Raw genomic sequence first — 23,984 nt, forward strand, 5'->3', positions numbered from 1 at the left:
TAAATTCGAATAAAAGAATTTATTTTAGATGAAATATACGGTGTGGTCTCTTACGGTGATGCATATTGTGAATACTATAGTATGTACACTAACGTATGCAAATATTTGCTTTAGATCGGACAGCTAAATTCAGCTAAAATGAATAAAGGTGTTATACAATCTCGGCAAGCGTGTCTGATTTCAATATTTTTGTATTCAATGTTTAGATTAATTAATTAATACTGCAAATTATCAAATGTTTTTACCATTGAGAAAATGCTGAATTTAGATATTCATTAGGTCAGGCTAAACTTTTACTCTCGACATTGGCATTAAACTTATGATAACACAATCAAAAACGATTTTGTGGTTTAAATAAAAACCCAAGCTAATTGGTAATTATGATGATTTAATAATCTAATGGGCAAACCTTCAAGCAACGTCTTTTTAATCGGTTTGCAAGCAAGAGTGAAAAGTTTAAACAAATTTAGCGAGAGTTCACAAACTTGTGAAACAAACAGTTAACTTTGATGTCATAGTACGGTTTTTGAGAGAAATCGGAAATTTTATTGTAGTTCAGTTAGAAATAGCGGTGCTTGCGGATTTGAAAAAAGATTCGCAAAATAGTTTTCACAATAATATCTATTTTCGTGTTCTGATAAGTACATTTTCGGCCAGATGGCAATTTGAAATCTAATACAGTCCCCACAAACTCACAAAAATTTTCAGTTTACGTCAAGAGATTCTCTAAATTGAAAACCAAATTGTGGCAAACGTACAAGCGTTATCACGCTTTCCCATAGTCAGCTAGTTTATGTACAAAAGCGAAGTTAAACTTAAACGCATTAGTGAAAACTTCCAGTTTAAGCACAATCTTATAATCAATTAAAAATAAACCATCAATTTTATTAATTCTTTGTATTAAGTTTGTAGCGAAAGGATTTATTCTAAGAAATGAATTATATTGTCCATCTGTCTATGCTGGGGTAGCATTCGGTGTATATGTCAGGGTTCTTAAGAGAAAATTTATTTATTGAAACTACAATGTGTTCGTTTAAGTTGACTCCGATTAGATTTATGTCAATGAGATCTAAAATCTCTTGCTCTTTTTTTAGAGTCCTATTTTAGTTACATTGTGGGACCAAAACGAAATCCGACTTTGGTTCTCAGTATATAGAGATAAAATCGTGGTCCGATCCGAATCACTTTTGACAGCATTCGTTCTTGGGCTCAAACGTGCCGGTATACCAAATTTCATCATACCTATAAGGTGAAGAAGCTTTGATCGATTCAGAAAGTAATTCTCAATTAATCGGTAGAATAAAAAATAGGTCAAACAAACTTAATATATCCTTGTACGACAAGTAGTATAGGACATAATAGGTAGGACAATTGTGCTCATCTTTAGAACAGTTTTCGATAACCCTCACCTGCGAAAGAATGCAAAGATTTTTTATTGCTGTCTTATATATCCGTTAAGCAATCTGCAAATATTAGATAATATTAGATAATTTTCTTCAAAGATTTATGAGTTATGCACGATAACTATCTTCTTAGGAATTTTGTTCTATTAAATTACTTGCCCACAACCGAACACGGCGGTATACAAACTATGTTCTTTTTTCAGCAACCAGGAAAGTACACATATTCTTCACAATCGTAAGATTCAGAGTGGTTATGTTTGGTTTGCCTTCTGCTGATGGTAACTTCACGATCGTTAATAATGAGTAGAAAGCTGCATAAAATAAAAGTGATCTGCCAAACAGGTCGCCATTAATAGACTAAAAATGTTTAACTTGCTATTCTTAACAGATATTTATTTCGAACTTGATGCGGGTCTTTACTAAGACCATCTGAAACTTCAGCACAGATTATTACAATAATCTATACCAGATATTGATTTATGATATAAACATTTTCGACATTCACACATCAAGGTAAAAATAATCACAATTGAGTCTTTTTAAGGGCAGAGAAAGCAAGAGAGCAAGAGAGCAAGAGAGCAAGAGAGAGAGAGATAGTTAAGGTGCGCTAGGAAGAAGGTATTGTGAGTTGAGTCGTCAAGTGACAATAGAATGAGTTAAATTGTTTAAGGTTGCTTAGAACTTTGTGATGTGTGCCCAAAATACAAGCCAATTAATGTAGTTGTGGATTACCGATTCGTCAATTTTCTTAATCAATGGTCATCCACTAGATGTCTAGCAAACAATTTCAGGTTTCCAGCTTTCAATAACGGAAACCACGTGAACGGAGATACAGACGAATAGAGTGGAGTAGTTTATGAGATAATTATTTCGAGATGTTATGAAAAAAATGGCAAATCGAATATACTTCCAATGCTTCGGTGATTTATATAGAAAGGTGAACAGGTTTGCTAAGCATTTGCTGACTACTCTGTAATAACAATTTACAATTTCTTTACGCTATTGACAAAGGCTTTTATGGTTTTACGTAAGTGAAGAAATGCAAAAATATAATAAACTTTGAGCATGCGTGACTAAAAGACTATATATAATATGTATCTGTGTATGTGTACATATATATATATATATACACGTATTTATGTGTTGCTATGCACGCAAAATAATGCTGCGCTTAGGCCTCGCTGAAAAAATGTAATAAACTAGTTGTTGCGGAATAGGAAAATACATTCGCAAATTCATAATGAGGTTAAAGCTTAAACTCCGGTTTTCTTGTGTTTGCGGATGTACAGCAAGATCACCACAATTTACAACAGCCTCTTACGTAATAAACGAGATAAAAAACTGTTGAGAAAATAAAACTTGATTATGATTTACTTGAGAGCTGCTCGACAGTGAACATGAGCGATTTTTTAAAATAATATTTTTTGATTACTTTTGGAAAAAAATTTCTTCTTTCTTTAAATTATTATCCTACATTTTTATAATTTTCATGTTATATTTCATGTTTACAAAGTGTAATCATTGTAACATATGCTTTTATATAAAATTTTAAATGATTGTTGTTCGTTGCACCTCTGCCAAAACCACTGAAGCATCAGTAACCCAAAGAAATCTTAATTGTAATTTTCTGTTGATACCGAAACTACTCTTTTTTTGTCAATCTCTTCGCAGCTATCTGTGCTTTTGCCGTCTCTTTGCTACGAAGCGATACCTAAACTCCTTGAAAGAGTTTGAAAAATCGATGATTTTGTATCTAATCATGCAGTCAAAGCTTTGGTTAAAGTTTAGTTATACGGTTTACTTCAGAGTGCTTTGTTTAAGAGTTCTCTCGATTTAAAGAGACGGTTATATATAAAAGTTGATTTAGATAATGAAGCGTAAATTTTTAAAAAATGTAAGTTTTTATTACTCTTTTCAATGACTATAACAAATGAATCAATTTATTTAACGATAAATCAAAGTTTAAAAAAAAAGGTTTAATTTTTTCAATTTTTTATACCCCGCAAAACTTGTGGTACATGGTAACAAGCAGAAGAGCTTAATATAGACCCACCGTTTATTATACCGATCGATTCAGAATCATAACCTGAATTGATCTAAACCTGTCTGTCCGTCTGAAGTCTGAAGTAAATTTGTGTTCAAGTTACAGCTCGCAATTTCCGAGATATTTCGATGAAATTTGACACAGTGACGTGTTTTGAACCCGGTTGAAAATGGTCCAGACCCGTCCACTTTGTCGACCACTTCCCATGTAACGCGTCGTTATAAAGAAACAAATTGCAATTTTCGAAACTTTTTAACCAGAAGTGACTAAGTAGTATTGTTTGGACATTCTAAATTGGTATGAAAATTTTGAACCGGCTGGAACAATTTTTAAACCTCCTCACATAACGACAACTAAAATTCATACGACAAAAAGGTATAATTTTCAATGTTTCGTGACAAATACTATATCGTAATAGTATGAGCTAGGACCAAAATAAGTCGGCGAATCACATTGCATTAAAATATCCTAAAAATTGGGACCTGTAGGTTGAACACAAAAAAATAAGACGTACAGATGGACACAGAGTCTTAAAAGGATTGAGAAAATGATTGTGAGTCGGTCAGTAGAATGTCAATTCTTTCTGAGTACATCTGTACAAATTTAATATGTACTTGTAGTAGGAGTGGTGCGGTGTATAATTGCTAATAACTATCCTTGTTTTGAAATGACTTTAGTCGTTACCATATCACTATGCATGATCCCATCTTTAATTTTGAACACTTTAGCCGCAGCTATAATGCTTTAATACTTTACATCACTTGTGGTAGAAATTTGAAGTTTATCATAGGTACTCCTTGATCGATTAAGAATCCAGTGTGAAAAAGATGGTTGCGATCTGTCTACCCACAAAAGATAAGAAACTGAAACAACCTTGAAAAAAATGATAGTATTTTCACATTTTCATTTATAACTTTCGACCTGGGAAAATATTGCTACCTAAATCTTCGTCAAATCTATCTGCATGCTTGGTTATAAATGGATCCGATCAGTTTACTAAGCATTACAATTTTATCACAAATTTCGGTCGCATTAAGAAGCCAATCCAGACTGCTTTTGTACTGAACCTGAAGGCGATGCCGACGAACGTTTCGGTCACAATTTACAGAAATAACTTCACAGGATGGAAAGTTATAGATGACGAAAATTATCCATTTTGGGACCTAATTTTTGAACCTGTTGGACATAACCATTCTTGCGGAAAATAAGCTTTTATTTGTGAAAAGATCTAATTTTTAATATACAGTTCCATAATTGCAAATTCTACAAAAGCAGTTCATGATTTTGTTTGTATTCGGCTTTTTATATAATACAGCACAAAATTTCTTTTAAAAAGATTAGACAAACAATCTAGTTGTTTTTTTTTCTAAAAAAGCAACAGATACTTTTCGTGCTCATCTTCTTTAAGTCCAAGATTTTATTCCTTTGGAATAAAGAAATTATAATAATAATGATAATAATCAAAACTATTTAAAACAAGGAAGAAAATTATATTCGACGGGGGCCGAATCCCGTCTACCCTCCATACAAATGCTTGGTCCACTTAAGATTTTAATGTCCAAAAAACCGGATTTTCCTAAAGGCCCCAAGATGTTTATATATTAAACGTCCACTATAATTAAATTACAAGTAATACAGTTTATCGCATTCTAGCTTTCAAGTTCTTCTATTTGATACCCATATCGCTGTGTTATTAAGAAAGAAGTAATCGCGGTGTCTACTATATTCATTTCAGAATTAATCATATGATAAATAGGCATAAAGTCTCAAAAATGTGAAAAAAATAAAATTTATTCACTTCGAACTTTGAGTGGGCATGGCCGATTATTTCTATTTTTGCGTCTTAGGACTAGAATATTTCGTTAAGTAAATGTGCAAATTATCAGCCTTCCAACTTTTACAATATGTGAGTAACGAACAAAAACCCAAAAATTTTTGTTAGGAAAAACGGACTTGTGTTCAGTTTGTGCTCCATTACTGGCTTTTGTTCTGACCAATTTAGACCATTTTCAGTTCAAAAACTTATAATATTTTTACCAAATTTGAGGTTGATAGCTTCATTTTTGCGACCAGAAGAATGCCAACAGTACACATTACACTGATGCACTGACGGGCAGATATGGCTTGTTCAAATCAGAATTTCACGTTGATCAAGAATTTATGTACTATGGAGGGTATTCGAACTTTCTTTTTGGGTGATACATACGTTATGAAAAAAAGCAAAATGAGTGTCCCCTTATTATTCAGTGGTGGATATAAAAACCATAATTTGTTCTCTAAGTCCATTCTTTTTTATTTTAGATTCTTTTAATACTCTTAATTTTTAACTTTTCAATATCGGAAGCGTTTATCTATCGGTTGATAACAGAAGCATTAGAAAATAATGTGGCTGGAGAACCGATAACACATCAAAGAACCACTTGGCATTTTGATCCAGAAGTGAGCAAACGACGAAGAGCTTTGTTCTATGAGGTGCGAATATTTTTTGAAGTGTGATTTGTCATTTAGTTAATTTGTGGTTCTTTATTTAGACTTCTGGTTTTCGTGCTGCTAAATTTATTGAACGTATTGGTTTAGGCACCGATGGGCAAGAGGAGAAACGTCGCATCGAGCAGCAATTACGTGATGACGGTAAATTAAATGGTGAACATTTCGTGAGCGATACGATTAAATAAAATAATTTGCGACAAATTTTTGTGATTTGAAATATTTTTTGAAAATCTTTTAATTAGTGTAACAATCTGTTGTTGGCGATGTTGTCGTCATCCTATACACAATTCAATAATTGTACCAATTAAATATTTATGCTTTGTTGACAATTTCCAAGCAATTATCTTTTAATCACAATAATCTGCCCAACTTTGTAAATGTGTTTGCGCGGGAGCTTCGGCATGTGCGCGTATGTAACTTGTAATAAGGATAAAATAAACCTAATTTTTCATAGCTATTATTCTCGAATGCATATCCATATACATATACATATTTTAAATCTCATCTGTTTGTTAATCAACGTTATTAGCGCATTGTTGGCAGACAAATGCTACTTATTAGCTTTTATTTTCTACCATTACATTACAAATGCTAATGCAAGCCTAGCAAGAGAAGGTAGAAAAGATAGAAAGAGGGAGAGAGAGAGAGAGAGAGAGAGAGAGAGAGAGAGAGAGAGAGAGACAAAGTGAGTGTGTGCAAGCCGGGAAGGGTAAGGGGGATTACAATTGTACTTAGCTTCTGTGTAAACATAATCACAGCCTATAATGAGGAACATGAGTTGGTATATATAGTTATAATGTAACTGCATTTATATGACGCATGAGCGTGTGCATGTGTGTGTGTGTGCGCGTATGTACATCTAAAGATTATTTCAATTGCATATAATTACATTTTGTTGCAAACATTAGCATTAAGTCCTCTTCATAATTTCATCATATACAACATAATTTGAGCCAATTTTCTACTTGCATAAAATCAGGACAAGTTCTACTTGTGTTTGTGGTTAGCGCAGAGCTTATAAGCGCGCAAAAAAAGAAACATTTATTTCATCAGCACAAATGCATTCAAATACGATCGCAAATCAACTGAGATTTATTTACCTTAGTAGGGCCTTTGAACCTCTCTGTTATGATTGAATAAGATGTTAGATTTAGTGGTTGATTTATTAAACACACTGTTTTTTGCGCGAATCATTTATTCATCGTATCAACTTTTGCCTACTTTCTCACTTACAATAACCATTTGCTGGCGTTGTAGCTGGTCACCAGTCATAAGAAAAAACCATATTTTGGTCATTTGCTTAGATGGTTTTTGAAGCGTTTTTTAGAACTTCTGTTTTTTTGCTAGTATTGAATAATTTGGTGAGCAAATTGGTATAGGTTAAGTAAAAAGCTAAATATGTTCGTTTTCATGTTATGTCAGGTTTAATGAAAAACCAGAAGGTAAGCCTTATGGCTTTCCTGCCTTTCCTTATTCGATATGTTTTGCTGCTTGAGGAGAACAATATTCAAACTTTCTGCCGGCTGCAATATTCAAAATCTTTTCTAGCAACAAAAAGATATGAGGTTCATTTATCCGTTTTGTTAGAAACAGAAGAAGAAGTGTAATTCGAAGTGTATCTGACAGACATCTTCGGAACTTCATTTAGCTTCGCCCTCTAACAACGAAAAAACATGAAGTTCACTTATCCGTTTTGTTGGAAAGAGAGTAATAAAAGCGCAATTCGAATTATGTCTGAGAGACATCTTCCAAACTTCATTTAGCTTCGCCCTTGGTCATACATCACACGTTTGTTAGCCATTTATCTATGCAATACGATACATGCGTCTCCAGATCTAGTCTTGTCCTTACTCGCTCAAGTATGAAGCCGCAACAGACTTTTCCTTTTATTTACATTACATTCCGCAAAAATAATGAAATGCATTAGTTACGAGTGGTGGGTAACAAAGGTTCTTATTCGCTTTATGTTATTCCTGGGAGAAAATCGATTGCGCAGGATTACAAAATTAAAAGGAATGCTAAATAATTTGACATCACGTTGTCTAGTAAATGTTGGCTTTTGCACCTTTTTTTTCTGAAATATTCGACTGGCCAACAACAGATGATTCACCACGTTGGAAAAAAATGCTCAGTGTGAACACGAAGTTTTTCGATTGAGGCTTAATAAAGCAAAGCATTTTCAAGTCAGCTCCTTACTAAACTTTTTCGTCAGTCATCGGACTTCGGAATAAGTACTAAATGTTGTTGAAGTTGCAAGCGCCTTCTTATAGTGAGAAAACTTGAAGTAAATCGCACAAATCACATCTTCTGTATTGTAAATTGACATTTGGAATTCAGTTTCATTATCAATTAGGCGCAGCAGGTCAGATTTTAAAAGTGCCGAACAATTCGTCGAAACTTAGTATAGTTTTACATTCAACATAATAACTATTTCATATTTAAAACTTTCATTAAACAGTAATCCTGATGTCGGCAATCTTTACTCGGAGGAACAACATATGGATTCGAAATATGGGAAGAAAATGGGTAACTTTCCAGTATTTCGCGAATATATTTATCAAAGTCCATCAATGATACCGTCAAATTTTTGAATTTGGGAAAAAGAAATACACGAAGAAGATTAACCCTCATCAAATTGTAAGCCACTGTTGCTACTGTCGCTATATAGATGTTTGTAATGATCTTACATTTGAGCTGCCGGAAAATAAAGACTAAACCTGCAATTTCAATAGTGAAAAACAAACCTGATGATCCATATAAAAAGCTCTGTCGGAGAGGGCTGTAAAGGGGCAAGAAAAACTCGCAAAAGATTAGAGTGATGTCGTTATGGATTCAAATGGCTGCCCGCTGCTCTTTGGAGAAGAAATGATTGGAATAGTGTCGTTGAATAGCGGGTCTGGCAGATATATAAGGTAAATGTGAGTGCACTCGCCCATCTGTTCTTTTCGTTAAGTCTGTAACGAGAGAATACATTAATGATAAGATTTGCTTTTAGTGCGTATGCGTATGTACGTTAAGCGGTGAATTCATTTAATTAAACATTCTGTTCCCATATTCACAAATTTCGATGTCGTTGTGCTGTTATTCGCCTCCACCTGTTCTTATTTCCGTTGCTTGAGTAAATGAGAAAGTTTACATTAGCTTTTAACTGCATTATATTGACAATTCGCACATACGAATATCGACATTCATATAAACGTATTTAAAGTTAAAAAGGATATTAAATTATTTACCCTTTGCTTTTATAGAACGTTTTAACGAATCACCATAAAATTAAGTGATATATTTTTTCATTCAATATTTAATGAGAAATGATTGATAATGTTTAGCAGGAAATTTTTTTACAGATAAAGGAAAACTTAAACGAACATATTGGTTCATAAAATAACAATAGGAAATTGTAACATTATTAAATTGTTAAAAAAATGATAATAATAATAATAGCAGTTATTTATGACGGATATGATATATCATCTCACTCAATAAGTTACTAGGTCTGATATATATCATATATGGCAACGCTGTTGCCTGACATTACACCTGGGGGGTTATCGCGTAGATGAAAATTAGTTTCCGCTTTGAATTCAGCCACTTTTGTGAATTATCTGAAACAGAAGCTCGTGATTACCAAATGAAATGGATCAATGTTTTATGACAATGAATGGAACATGAATAAAACATGAATTTCTCACTGTACTCCAAAGTCAAATGGCAGACAGCCGAGTAGATAGCTACCCGCGAAAGTCGGCCAAAGGGGCCATAAAACAACTGCAACTTGTAAAGCAATTATGAAAATCGCATGAAATTTTACGTACATTTGAAGCGGTGGTTTCGTCTAGAATACATATGGGTCTGCAAACAGTGCTGCCATGCATGCGTGAGGCCGGACATTGCGACGCTCGAGGGATAAAATTTCAAAAAAAGCCAAGTGACATCAATTCGACATTACATTGAGAGCGTGCTAACGAACACGTAACAAAAGGATTGACGAACAATTTACGAAATTTAAAACCATCGAAAAAATATTCTTTACGAAAAAATGTGAACATTTTATAATAAGAATTTTTAGTATGAATAATAAACCGGGTTTTTTGTCTGTTGTCAGGAGCGAGGAACATATGAATAATAATCTAAATCTGAGGTTTAAAGACGACTTCACGAAGATCATTTTGCTGGTCCATCCATTTGTTTACTCTCTGTCCATCCTTCCGCCTATCTTTCTATCTACTTGGCTGTTCGTCTTTCGTTTGTGCTGTTCTGTTCGTTCATTCATTGTATGTAATTATTAGTTAGTGATTGGTTTAATTACGCTCGCATAGAGAATTGTACTACGTCTTAACTTCTATATGCAAATTCATTAGAAATGATTGTTTTCCAAAAACAACCTTCACGTTGACAAGAGTCATTCGTCTTTCTGTCTGCAAATCCGACCCTTCTATATCCCTCGGACCATCGTTGCACTCGTCTGCGTTTCTGTTTGTATATCTGTGCGCTCAGCCGACCGCCTTGGATTGAATTGTAGATAGAAGACAGTTGCGTCTTTGATGAGTCAATACTAAATGTAAATACGGCAAATAGTGGCCAATTGACTTTATAAGTCTGTTGTATATTTCTGTGCAGTAAATAAATGCGTTAACAAACAATTAACCATTGAATAATTAGCGCTTGTTCAAAGATTAAACGAATTTATTTTCCCCAATATCTTAGATACAAAAATTAACAATAGCTTCTATTGTTTAAAATTAAATTTAATTATCGCTCTTCTTCTCAATATGTCAGACGGTTGAGATATTTAAGGCAAAATTCGTGGTCCTACATCGTTAGGCAGTTGCTAATGAGGAAAACTGCTATCCGGAATCTGAATTTGGGGTCTGCAATGACACGATAAATGATTGATCCAAGCCCCATCTCCAATGTGCAGATTGTCCAATATATTACCACATTCTTAACATGGCCAGAATCAATCGAGCGTTGCACAGTGTTTTTCTGCTTTTGCTCATCAGGCGTTGTTGTGCACTGAATTTGCCAAGACGGTGTTGCCTGGAAGAGCAAAAAGAAAATACAAACGAGGCAAATCTATTCGTTTAAAAAATACGTTGTTTAGAGCCAAAATGGTCGCGTTTGTCCGTCCCTCACCTATTACGCACCGAAGTACCTATATCGTACCCTTGGATAATGTTTTTGGCGGTTGTACCGATCTGATGATTGGTAATTAAATGTTTAAGAGATAACACATCTGTAGTTAACACAACTCTCTATGAACTTTAAATAAACGTTTGAAGTCTTCGTTATAAGATCAGTTTTTCTTTTTATTTAAAAGAATTGATTAAAAATTTTTCAGTTCAATTTTCTTTTAAATATTGATCAGATATCATTATCCATATATTTTCTACATAATGGATATATGCAGTTACGTTTCGCGGTTATTACGCCCAAATATTTGTTTTTCTTAGAGCTTACTTGGGAATTTTTAATATTAACAAAAGCTGTTGCGGTTTATTTAACTAATTTAATATAAACCGCCTTTATTGGTGGTATTTTGCTCACATTTCTTTTTTTTACCGTTCAATGTAATAATGTTTATATCCACAATCGAGAAAAAGGGAGCAAACTTATTGGGTCATAGTGTTTGGTGCACTCAAAAGGAAGCTTCAAAGAGTCTGTATACAATATATATCCTGGATCAGTGTTAAGTTTTACAGTGATCTATTCATGTCTATGTGTCTGTGTGGACGTGTGTTATTAAAATTTTCTAGATCACAAACATTAGGATATCGAACTCAAATTTGCAGAAACGTTAGATGTTCACGCAAACTGCTTTGTCTTGAAAATTGGTGAAATCGGCTAAACAATCACAAGACATAGACCAAAAATGTAGACATTTTACGTGACAAGTTCGCCTCTTTGTTCCAACAAGTTCGCCTCTCTTCGGCTAAACGACGCATCCGCAGTAAAGCGTAAACCGATAACACTTCTCTTTCTAAGCAAAAATTCGGGTGTTTTTACTCATTAGTCGTAAATTATGAAAGGTAGAAGGCTGTCCACCACGCTCACACAAATTGGCCAGATTTTCTTCTTTTCATTTTCTGTTCATTACTAACAAGACAAATACAAAAAACATTGAAAACTTTTTTGTGTTCCGTTCTTCACGTGAAAATACATTGTCTTTAATTAGAAAAAACTGCATACGCCCAATCATTATTGTAAAGTACTACGATTTACTTCGTTTAATTTTTCATGTTTTTTTGCTCAGTATTTTTGAGTTACACCGAAAAGGGCATTGTATACATTTTTATCTCAAAAATAGCAAGAGACGACCACAGCATCATAAAATGAGATGAAATGCTGGGTGCACAAGATTCGGCCCTGGCCGAATATAGCTTTCCTACTTTTCCTACTTGTTATCATCGGATATGCAATAATAATAACAGCAATTGTGATGTTGTTATTATTATTAAAATTACTATCAACAACCATATCATTATAAATGTCAGAGAAAATTCCGTGAACGGGAAAAAAAGAACACATGAGAACGAACATCTATCCACATTGAGAGTCCGACAAAACTTTAAAGAACGTGTTGACAATAATAATAATATTAATAATAATAATGATATACAGGTATTATCGGCATTAAAAATTGTATCTGTGTGTCGTGTTTATTATTAATTCAATTTTTCTATTTAAAGAAGAACTTGATAAAGAACGATATTTACGTTATTGTTTGTATTATTATTTAATATAATATCTATAAACCGATATGAACGATAAGTTGTTTATTTACAATAAGTAAAAAGAATAGAGCGAGACACGCCCTCTATGAAACACCCTGCACCCACCGCATAGTTATTCATATAGCAGTTTTTCAAAATATAGACATTTTATGGAAAGTGGAAGAGTACCAAATTTCATAAATTTATCTTAGAAATTGCTTCATGTAGGTTACATACAAGAAAGCAAGGCGACTGATGGACAGACGACGGTCAACCAAATCAAAGGATAAATCAATTCAGAAAGTCGTTTTGAATCGTTCAGTATAATGAAAGATGAGTCTGTCCTCTTCAATTCCTCTGGTTGTTGCATACATCCACACAAATCTAATAGAAGCTTCTATAACGAGTAATGTATGGTATCTAATGACCGACTATAACGGTCTTACTTGTTTTCTATTTCATTCATTTGTTTAAAAACTGAAATTTTTCTTAAGGACGGGAACCTCGATTAATTTTTCAATGATTCCTTAAGTGATTACGGGTTATGGCCAAATGGTTCAAAAATGCAGATTTTTCATATGTAACTAAATGCCAGTATTAGGGATATTTAAAATTTTCAAAGTGTTTTCTCCGATAAACGAGTTTTTCAAATGGCCCGCATTATAACTCCAACAATTTTCCATTTGAGCTTGCTATATAACCTTTAACATCCTCTAGAGAAAATCGTGAGAATTCACTTAAACATTTTCTATTAACATTAATTATTGTTTGTATATTGTTTATGGAAAATGTTTAAGTGAATTCTCACTTTAAAATTTTATATTAACATTAATTATTGTTTTTATATTTGAAGGAAAATTAAACTTTTTCCTTTAAATCCATAATACACAATAAGCAAGACTTCTATATAGATTGATATAGGCAAGGTCATCATTTAGATACCCTAAACAATTTTCCCTAATAGAGTCATTCTCTTTTATTTATATACAAAAAATTATAAACTATTTTTTAATAAATGCATAAATTTCATAAAAGCCCTCATATTGGAATATACTTAGAATGGCAAAGTGGTCTAAATTCAGCAAACCTTATTTAATTCTCCAAGATTTTCTTATTTTACAGTTGCTTCAATGTTATAACAAACCACAAATTAAGAAGGACTTGTTTCCATGAGAGGCTTTCATATGGTTCAGTCTAAAAAATAGTCTTATGTGGTCCAAATTCCCTATGATTGATCTACTAATGACCAACTTTTATGATTTATAATGTATATAATGTGTTGAAATCCAAAAGATAGATTTACGTTATCCCAATTCGGCCAGGTTAGTTTTTAGGTCCAGTTGTTATTATGAACGATAATTCATCAAGTATTGAGATATTGAAAATGAATCCTTTTCTTATAAAAATTTAGTTTCTGTATTTTTCCTCCGGTTTTATGGCAAAAAATTGACTTAGCTGATCGAAGGATCTTACACCAATTAAGGATGCCGAAATATTATTACTAAACGATTCTCGTCGCGGAATTTCAAAAATTGAAATGATTTTTCGTTTAATAACTCATCAAAATAATGTGTTTGATGGGGTGTGATCGGAACAGTGGTCCGACTCGAAACATTTTTAATAGCATTCGTTCTTGGTCCAAAAGTACGTTAGTGAACAAATTTCATAAGAATAACTGAAAACACGGTGAACACAACAATATAAGACGATTTAACGGATAGATGAACAGAAGAGCTTAGATCGATTCAGAACCGTTTTCCGAATTATTTTCTATATAAGTCTATCACAAGTCCTGAGTGTTGTATACTTCCGCACATACTCAATAAACCTCTGTATCACATATGGTGCGGCATAAGAAAACACTGCAAATATTATACACTCATGTTTTCTACGCAGTCCACCGTATTCTGTGAATCCGAAGTTATTCTGGAATTTGTAAGGCTTGTTTTTTAAGAAAATACTCTGGATGGGGAGTAATCACAATTCGTCCCGAGCTGCGAAAATTGTTCTGACTTGTTTTATCTATTTATTCGTTATGTGCAGCTTTGTTCCTTTGATTTGGTTGTTAAGCCAACAAAGTTTGTCTATATTGACACAATATGTCTGTGTTAGTATAGGTGACCCTTGTGTTCATGTTTATGAACGGAGTGTAGTTTGTTTATCATAACTGCGGCTGCAGTTAGTGTTTTAAACGGTATGATTTAGCTTAAGGCCCATCACAGATTAAAGTATCGAGTTAAAGGGTGGATAACGGTTATAAACAAAACAAACAAAAAAAAAAAAAAATTACGAGACTTCGTTTTGTTAAGCGATTACATCTTTATTAAACAAAAAAAAAAGTTATGTTAATAGGCCCCGGTAGATATTAAAGAGCTATAAAGGCGTTAGTGGTCTGCTAAAAATTTAGATAATTCCTTTTTTAAACCCCCCACCGAAGGATGAGAGGCATTTTAATTTCGTCGAAATGTTTGCAACGTTTAGAAAGAGGTTTCAAAGACGCCACAATTTTGTTTGTTTAATTGCATTGAAGATATAAGCATCTTAAAAATATTCTTCATGAACGATATATATAATGCCTCAATAAAATACAAGGGCTTAATTTATTAAAATTATGTAATGCTACGGCGGCTGTTTTGACACGTACGAACGTTTTATTTCATCCCTCGTTTTAGACCTCAAACGATAAACATAACCATATCACAACTCATTTAACATAGAAACGGTCCCCTTGAACTCCGGTATTCGTTTGTTTGTTGGATTGCAGTTTTGGGCTCTGGTCCATAAAGCCAAGTTGGTGCTCTGGTATTTCTAATTACATTTTATTGAAACATGAATACATAGACATAGTTATAGTTACGTTTGGTTAAGTCTTGCAGTCCTTTAGTGTTAGGATTATCGTCGTATGTAATTGTTAGCAAATATAATTCTAATTCAGCTAATATTCATGTAGTAGAATTGAAAAAATAAATAAATTCCTGCGAGTTCTTGAAATGCCAATATTTTTCTTCACATGTGCGTATTCGTGTAAGCGGTTAATTCATTTTAGTTAAACGTTCTGTCCGCGTATTCAGAAATTTCGATATCTTTTTCCCGCTATTGAACTCTTTGCGGTCTTATTTCCGTTGCTTGAGCAAATGAGAAACCTCATCAGCCGTTAACCGCATTATACAGACGGTCGGTACTTATGCATATCAAGCTTCATGTAAACATATTTAAAGTTAAAAAGGATATTAAATTATTTACTCTTTGCTTTCATACAACAGTTTAACAAATCACCACAAAATTAAGTGATTTTTTTTGCGTTTAATACTTAATGAGAAATGATTGATAATGCTTAAAAGGAAATTTTATTATAGATAAAGAGAAACTTATGCAAATGTTGCTTCATTAAATAACGATAAGAATTGGTAACATCATTAAATTGTTAAATAAATTATTTCAATAACAGTAACATTTGTGACGCGAACGAAATGGCTGTATAGACACAATGTTTGCGTCTATGAGCACTAAGGTGGTTATTATGTACCTAGTACCCCATATAACACTGTACGTATTCAAAATAAGACGTTATGTGGGAAATGCTCGAACAAGTGGTCCGATTCGAACCATTTTCAATAAAATTCCTCCTTGGATCAAACACGCGACTAAACCAAATTTCATCAAAATCCTCAAAGAGTGGATTGAGCAGCGTGGCATACATCCGCACCAACTTGATTTGTCCTTGTACAGTGACCTTGGACAATGGCAATACCATACGTTCTGTGCTTTGAAGGTTACCATTATACAAACGCATTTATTCTTCAAATTAAGATGCGATGCTGGACAAATTAACCGAAAATTCTACTCATTTTTCAAATTGCATTTAATTTGTATATGGGCTTTATTATACTATTTATTATTGTATTGGGTTGTTCGGGAAGTTATTTCGTTTATTTTTTGTCGACTAAATTGCATATCGTCACAACCAAGTTGACACTTGAGCCGTACGTCAGTTACATATTTTAGAGGCCGATATAGCTTCTGAAAATGTTCGGTTTATTCTTCGCATTAGGTTTTAGTCGGTGGCAGCATTTTCGGCATATTTTACTTTTATTTATTTATATGTATTCAGAAAACAATACACTTGAGCCGTACGTTAGTTACATATTTTAGAGGCCTATATAACAAGGCTTGCTTCTGAAAATGTTCGGTTTATTCTGCGCAGTATGTTTGAGTCGGTAGCAGCATTTTCGGCATAGTTTACTTTTATTTATTTATATGTATTTAGAAAACAATACAAAGCACTTCTTGAAGTAATTACATTTACTACAGGGTACAATTTGCCCCGAATTGTTAAAGCTTAAACTTAACACTGGGTATGTACAAATAATAATATTCTAAACTTCATCATAAGAAAATAGATATCTAATAAGCACAAAGGCAGTATATAAAGTGTATATCTCTTGCATGAATCAATAAATTCACTTATCCAATAACATAAACTAAAAAAAAGTCATGATTTACCGCTGACACTTTAAAACTTAAGATTAGTAGATAGTAGATACAGCTAGCCGTAAGTAATTTGGCTCCCCAACCTTAAAAAATTGTTTCGACAATGAGATTAAGCACTAAGTCCCATTGAGATAGCGTCCCCTCTTATTCCTTGCTTTTATTTATTAATTATTTATTTATTTATTTCTTTATATTTTCACCTACCTTGACAATCCAATATATTAGAGAAATACAGTGAATAATAGTAATATAAGTGAATAACATATTATCCGCTATATAACTATGGTAAGGTATCTAAATAACTTAACCCGGAAGGCGTTGTTAGAGTGCGCAAAAATGCGTAAGCCCAAGAGTAGGCAGTTCCAGCATCACGCTATACGTACCAAAGATCTCTCAAAACAACTACATCTAATCAAAGGTGTAGAGACCTGTGGATTTCTAGTGGAGTTCATAAAAATAAATTCTTTCTGCGCGGCCATACTCGAAGATGGTTGTACATTTTTCGCAGCGATCTTTCAATGCAAGCAGGTCCATAAAGCTATCAAGCAACAATTTTACAAGAAATCTGCAACTTTTTCCGATATTATGTCCTAAAATGGTGAAGAATAATTGTGAGCACTTTCTAAAACGCGTGCTAAGGCTAACGAATTGTTTTAATATTTCGTCGATTGCCAGCAAGTTCTACAAGTTTTTTTATATGTTTTCGACCTATAAATATTTGGTCAGTTTGAAAGTACGTATTCTTGTTTAGAACTCTTTACTTACTGTAAAAAATGTATTGTAAAAGGCTTTCCGCTTTCGTTAATCAAGAGGAATTCTTAGCGCTGTCCTTCGAGGAAATATGTAAACAAGAAACGGGTTGCAACAGTTAGGATATGCATACACTCTGATTCTTTTGTTTAAACGTTAACTATTTCTAAGTTGAATTTATTTTTTAATGCTTCTTTCCAGTTCAAAACGATAGTGACATAACATAGTGAGATAACATTTATGTCCAACACTAAGCAATTGCTTAAGAAAGTATTTTGAACTGGATTAGTTACGATGCAGAGATACGAGAAGCTCATATCTGAGTTTTTAAGAAATCAGTTTCTTCTGGAACTCTTCTGCATATGTGATCTACAGCGTCAACGTCATGATAATGAGATGAAAATATTTGTCTAAAAATAAAACTTAGATTCGGAACAGCAAGCTTCATGTGCTATTAGCCATGAATGACTATGGGAACCTCAGCCACATAATAAATGCAACATGTACGACGTAACCAGTGGAGAATTGTTTGCGATAGCGCCAATGAAAAAGTATAATGTGGGTCTGTCCACAGTTCTTTTAACGGTTTTGTACATTTTTTGGGTGGCGATACTGACGACATGGAACTGACCGCAGAATACTACGATGCCATTTTGAACCAATGGACACATATTACTCCAAAGAAGTACGATCATTCTTTGTTTGGGGCGTGTTTTTAAGAGGATGCCTGTATACGCGATTGGTGAACGCAACAGTTCGGCTGTGGAAGGCAATGCAATCACCAATAAATGGTACAATTGCCTAAACACTTCATAGCTATATTAAAAAGATAATCGGGTGAAGGTATTACAAATAGTATTTATAGAATGGAAGCGAAAAATAGACAGTTGAATGATCATTCCGCTTCGGAGGAGCAGCTCCCATCCGCTACCAAAGTAAATAAAGTAAGGGAAGCTATGCCGTTTTATAAACGAATTTTCTGGTTTTAAACGAATTGCTTCACCGCTTCAGACGAGGTTAGGTGGAAGAAGCTACTTGAGCCAGAAAATAATATATGTCAATTATTTGGTACCATAGAGCGCTGTTAGCGCGCCGCATAATTGGAATTGTGAAAAAAGGGTGCTTAAGTACAAGTGATATTTGAACGTTTTAATAGCACATATATTCATTTAATTTTAGAGTTCATGGCGCTAATATGCGACATCGTAAAGGTAAGGGCGCCTGACCAAAGAATTTAAAAAATATCTTAATGTGCTTGTCCGCCAGGGTAGTCGAGTACGCAAAGGATCGTAACTAACAATTCAATGGTCGCTCGCTCAAATCTCAAGTGGAGCAAATGATGTTCAATATAGGTGAGCAAATGATGTAAGCTATTCAGCTATCTTTAAATCTACACTTTGTCAATTTATTTGTGAAATATATAGACAATAAATAAATAAAATCTTGAAGTAGCGGTTTGATGCCGGAATCAAACATTTCAAAGTTTTTTCCATGCTTTTATTAGAAATATGATTTTTCATAATGTCTTGTCCAAATAATATAACTGGCAAGGTATAGTTGAAAATATCCGTCCATTTGAAACATTATCTACCACATTCTCCCATCGCTGGCTGCACGGGGTTTGGCGTCATTTCACCCAATCGTTAGCACTAGTTTACTATTATATTAATCGTACAGCAGCGTAATGAATTGAAATTTGTGAAATTATGTTAGATTTGAATTAAATTTGAATGGACCCGATTTTAATTTATGTTATTTCATTTCACAGAGATGCATCTTTGTAGCCCGCACCACATATTGCACGAGGTTTTATTAACGCCTAGAAGGATTTGAAACAGACTAATTTTTTATTATACTGATCGTTATGGAATCGCTTTTTATAGCGATCTAAGATTGTCTTGTTTTCTTGTGTTCAACCTATATACCGTAATTTTTAAGATATTTTGATGGAATTTGCTACACTGAGCTGTCTTTGTCTAAGGACGAATGCTATAGAAAATGAATTTTTATATAGTTGAAAGGACTAATTTCGAATATTTGTCGATGAAAGCTTGTTCGTAATAAGTATTAGACGTAAAAATTGATCTTATTGAATTTGGATAAGACATGTAGATCCATTTTTTAGACTCAACCATATATAAAGGCTTTCATGAAAAGCGAACCTTTCTATAAGAACAAAGACTAATTTGTCATTTTTTATAAGCAACTGGAAAATAGTAAAATTTTTGACAAGTAAATTAAGTTTGCTAAATTTGGGGCACCCTCCAATATGAGGGTTTTCATGAAAACTATGCTCTTACATAACAGCCGGCTTTAAACGGCTGTAGTACTGTTACTTGTTTTTTGTAGGCTTTTTGAGATTACGGTGTAAGATCCATTTCAGTTTTTTATTTATTTATTTATTCTATTTATACAAGAAACTCAACTAAAACAAATTGACAATCGAGTTCAATTGACTCTTAAAGTAAATCTTAAATTAACTAATATTAAAACTTAGTATAAGTGTAATAATGCAAATAAGAAGGAAAAAAAAAAAGAAAAAAAAGCATGTACACAACTAGCATAGAGCCACACCCACAACCGGTACAGGACCGAATTGCAAATGAACTCCTAAGTCATCGCAAACAAGCATAAGCTTGGCAACCGATAGTAGTTAACAACAATTAATTTTCGACTCATCGTGACATTTTGAGGTTAAGAGGTAGTTTAAGTATGACATAGGTAAGTAAAGCGCATTTAGCAATGTTGCTTTGATGGACTTTAAAGAGTCCGATAATGAGAATAAGTGATAGACATCATTTAGCTTCTTGCAAACAACTCTGAGCGGGTTAAACAGCTCATAATTATATTTACATTGCCTAAGCTTAATCAAGGTAAAGTGCCTAGAGAAGCGGTTGAGGACATTAAAGCTTATTTCACCAAGTAATGCAGGCGAGTCAATAGCACCATTTATTACTTTGATTACGAAGGAAACGCCAAGAACAAATCTGCGTTTTTTTAGAGACGGTAAGGACAAAAGAAACAACCTATTTTCATAGAGGGGAAGAGAGGCAATCGGATCCCAACTAAAATTCCTAAGGGCAAAAAGCAAGAATTGTTTTTGAACAGATTCAATTGAATCTACTTAGCACCTACATGAAGGAGACCACACAACAGAGGCATACTCAAGTATAGGTCTAACCAAACACTTGTAAAGCCTTTTAGTAATGTAAGCATCATCAAGCTCTTTGAACTACCTCTTTATAAAATCAAGCACGGGCCTAGCTTTGCTTAACGGGAGCTTAATATGCAAGTTAAAACGTAATCTATGGTCAAATAGAACGCCTAAATCTGTGAAGGTATCGACGTCCTTTAACTATTTTTTAAGTGAACAAAATCTGCAATCCGATTGAGACAGCATCTTTTAATTTTTTTATAGATCTTTTGAAAAACGTTTGCATTTTTTGTAATGGAAAATTGGATTGTTTATACGTTCAGGTCTGCATATATTAGTTTAAGGATTATGGGAAAAATTCATTTTTAAAAAGAACACAGCTTTCTTTATCATTCTTTTTTCGCAGCTGATAGGCCGCTAAAGGATGGTACCAAATTCTACATGGAATTTATTGAGAAAAGTTTAGCTTTGTAAAAAGAAAAACAAGATTTTTTTACCTGCCAAAAGGACGATTTGTTATCAAAACCATGTTGAATTGCAAGGACGAACTCTGAATTTGAAACTTGAAATTTGTTAAACGTAAAAAATTAATGCATGACATAGAACATGGCTTAATCTTATTCCATAGAAGCAGTGGGATCAAAAATTGTGACCAGAATACATCGACAGATATCAGTTTGATAGACGGACCGAAGTGCTTCAACTTATTCAGGAGATGAATCTGAGCCAAGAGAGGGAAAAAGATTTTAAATTTAAATGATCTCAAGAACCATCTTAGCACCAAACTTACAATTAAGTAAGTGTTTATAGGACTTCTTGAAGGTAATTATTGTGAATGTTACAGTTTTTATCTGCATTTGTCGCTTAAGTTTTCTTGGCTTTATTAACCCGTTTTTATACTCACCACCGAAAGATAGGCAGCGTATATTAAGCGTATATTAAACATATGTGACTCATAGAAGAAAAAAGGTTTAGCATATGTGTGTATCTATCTATATATATGTTATCAAATTTTAAACTCATTTCTGGCCGTCCGTACGTCTGTTTCTCACAGGTCGGGTAAATCGACTTCAAATTTGCAAAAATGCAGGCGGCTATTGACAATGGGAAAATGTAGATAAAGGGCAAGTTCGTAGTGTAATGTAAGCTAAGGTGAGCCCCATTTTTCAAAACAACGCATTTTACTCTTTACTCATACACTAGAACGGCTACAATATCCACGTTTATGTATGCTCTCGGTCATCCTACATGAAATAACGGCAAAAAGTCATCCATTCGCCTACAGCGTATGGTTCAAACAAACCGAATATACTTTCGTTATTTCTTTATTTTTACATCTTTTTCTATTTTTATTTTTTCTTTTTGTTTTGGGTATACATTTTACTTTTGGTTTTTTATTAAATCTTCTTTTCACTTGTTTGTTGATCTTTTGGATTTGACTTGATTAGTATTCACATTGAACCCAAATGACGTGAAATGATTGCTCATAGATTTGCGTCTCCAACTTTTATTTGGGTTTTGTTGTTTTTCTCTATAGATATTTACTTTACTTCTGTTTTTTCGTATTTTATTGACGTTGTATGGTGATGCCAGCCATTTTGTCAATAAATTATTTTGTAATCAAATGAATTGAAGAGGAAACTCTCTGAATATATATAAACCAGAAATAGGATAAATAAGTAAATAATAGTAATAATAGTAGGAAAGTTGGACGAGAAAATTCACATTTTTTTTGTCAAGGACTTGTTGGTAGTAAAGAATGTAGCAAAAGGAAATTTTTTAATTTAAGTAGTTATTAAAATCATATAATAGTGTATGTGTGTGCTGGCAAATAATAAAAATCAATATCGAAAAAAAAATTTTTTATATATTGAAAATAAACTAAAGAAACTCTAGCGTAGAGATTAAAAACCGCCATCATGTGCATCCCTGATAAGTGTACTATAAATCTCTCTCTAATAGGCTATATATGTATGCAGATATTTGCTTATAGGCAATTACATGCAATTTAAATGGAAAATTTTTTTTTAAGTTTTTTGTGTACGTGTGTATGTGTGTAACCTTTCATTTTTCTTTGCTTTTTTTGGTAATTTAAATAACAAACCTATGAAAAATTTCATTATATGTGAGAGGAATTTCCAACTCTTCCTTTACAAAGAAAAAAAAAGTAAGCAAAATTTAATACAGTGGAACCTCACATCAAGAACGGTTATAGCCGTAAACTGGAATTCATCTATGAAAACAATTTCTACATAAAGTTTTTCGTCTGCCCGTTGGGTCATTTTTGTTAAATAAAAGTTACAGCAGAAAAGAGCACAAGTAGTTTATGATTGAAATTTTGACAACAAGGGAATTTACCGCAGGTTTTTATAATGAAGGATCATGCTAACGAAGCTATGTCTCAGAGAATATTTTACATATCTGAAGCCTTACGCTAAGATTAAGAACAGGATAAATAGCTCGGGGATAATTATTCTATGAAAACATTGGTATTAAGCAGCTATCAACTTTTTATAAGGAAAGAAAGGGATATGATAAGGTCCGTCTAAGTTGTTTTTCTTATTCATCATTATTTTTGTTTTTTATTGTTTATTTATATCTTATTTTTTTCTGACATCCAATTGGAGTCGCAATTATCACTTATCAAATGCAGTAGTAATTTTTATGTGAATAAATTATGCTTTTTTTATGAGTTACTTCACGGCATATATAATTTCCATAAGGTTCGTAATTGCAGTGGGGTCTTATCATTCCGGGAGAGGATTGTTATTTATGTGTTCAGCAATTCTCGCTTGATTGGCTTGGTATTGTTTTCCACATCTTCTTTCCCCAATTATGTCTTCGTAATCAATAGTCTTTACGTTGTCGACAAATTACTGGGTGAGCTTGTTTAAAGTCGAATAGGGTGAAGAATGATATTACTTGTTCTGTTTCGGGGC

General features: G+C 33.3%; 1 protein-coding gene across 3 annotated transcripts; it reads left to right on the forward strand.

Moving 5' to 3' along the window:
* The first annotated feature begins 3,214 nt into the window (after positions 1-3,214).
* On the forward strand, positions 3,215-19,180 carry LOC119636621. Of its 3 annotated transcripts, XR_005247158.1 has the most exons (5): positions 3,215-3,297; positions 5,749-5,919; positions 5,979-6,078; positions 8,396-8,849; positions 18,093-19,180. XR_005247158.1 is itself a non-coding variant. In XM_038032100.1 (4 exons), the coding sequence occupies exons 1-4, from the start codon at positions 3,274-3,276 to the stop codon at positions 18,116-18,118; spliced, it is 321 nt and encodes a 106-aa protein (XP_037888028.1). In that variant the 5' UTR covers positions 3,215-3,273; the 3' UTR covers positions 18,119-19,180. The 3 variants fall into 3 exon arrangements, 2 of the variants coding, with proteins under 2 accessions (XP_037888028.1, XP_037888027.1); XM_038032100.1 differs by lacking the exon at positions 8,396-8,849; XM_038032099.1 differs by lacking the exons at positions 8,396-8,849; positions 18,093-19,180 and having other exon boundaries at positions 5,979-6,403.
* The last annotated feature ends 4,804 nt before the right edge of the window (positions 19,181-23,984 follow it).

The sequence above is a fragment of the Glossina fuscipes genome, unplaced genomic scaffold (assembly GCF_014805625.2).
Source record: "Glossina fuscipes isolate IAEA_lab_2018 unplaced genomic scaffold, Yale_Gfus_2 28, whole genome shotgun sequence".
Classification (NCBI taxonomy): Eukaryota; Metazoa; Arthropoda; class Insecta; order Diptera; family Glossinidae; genus Glossina; species Glossina fuscipes.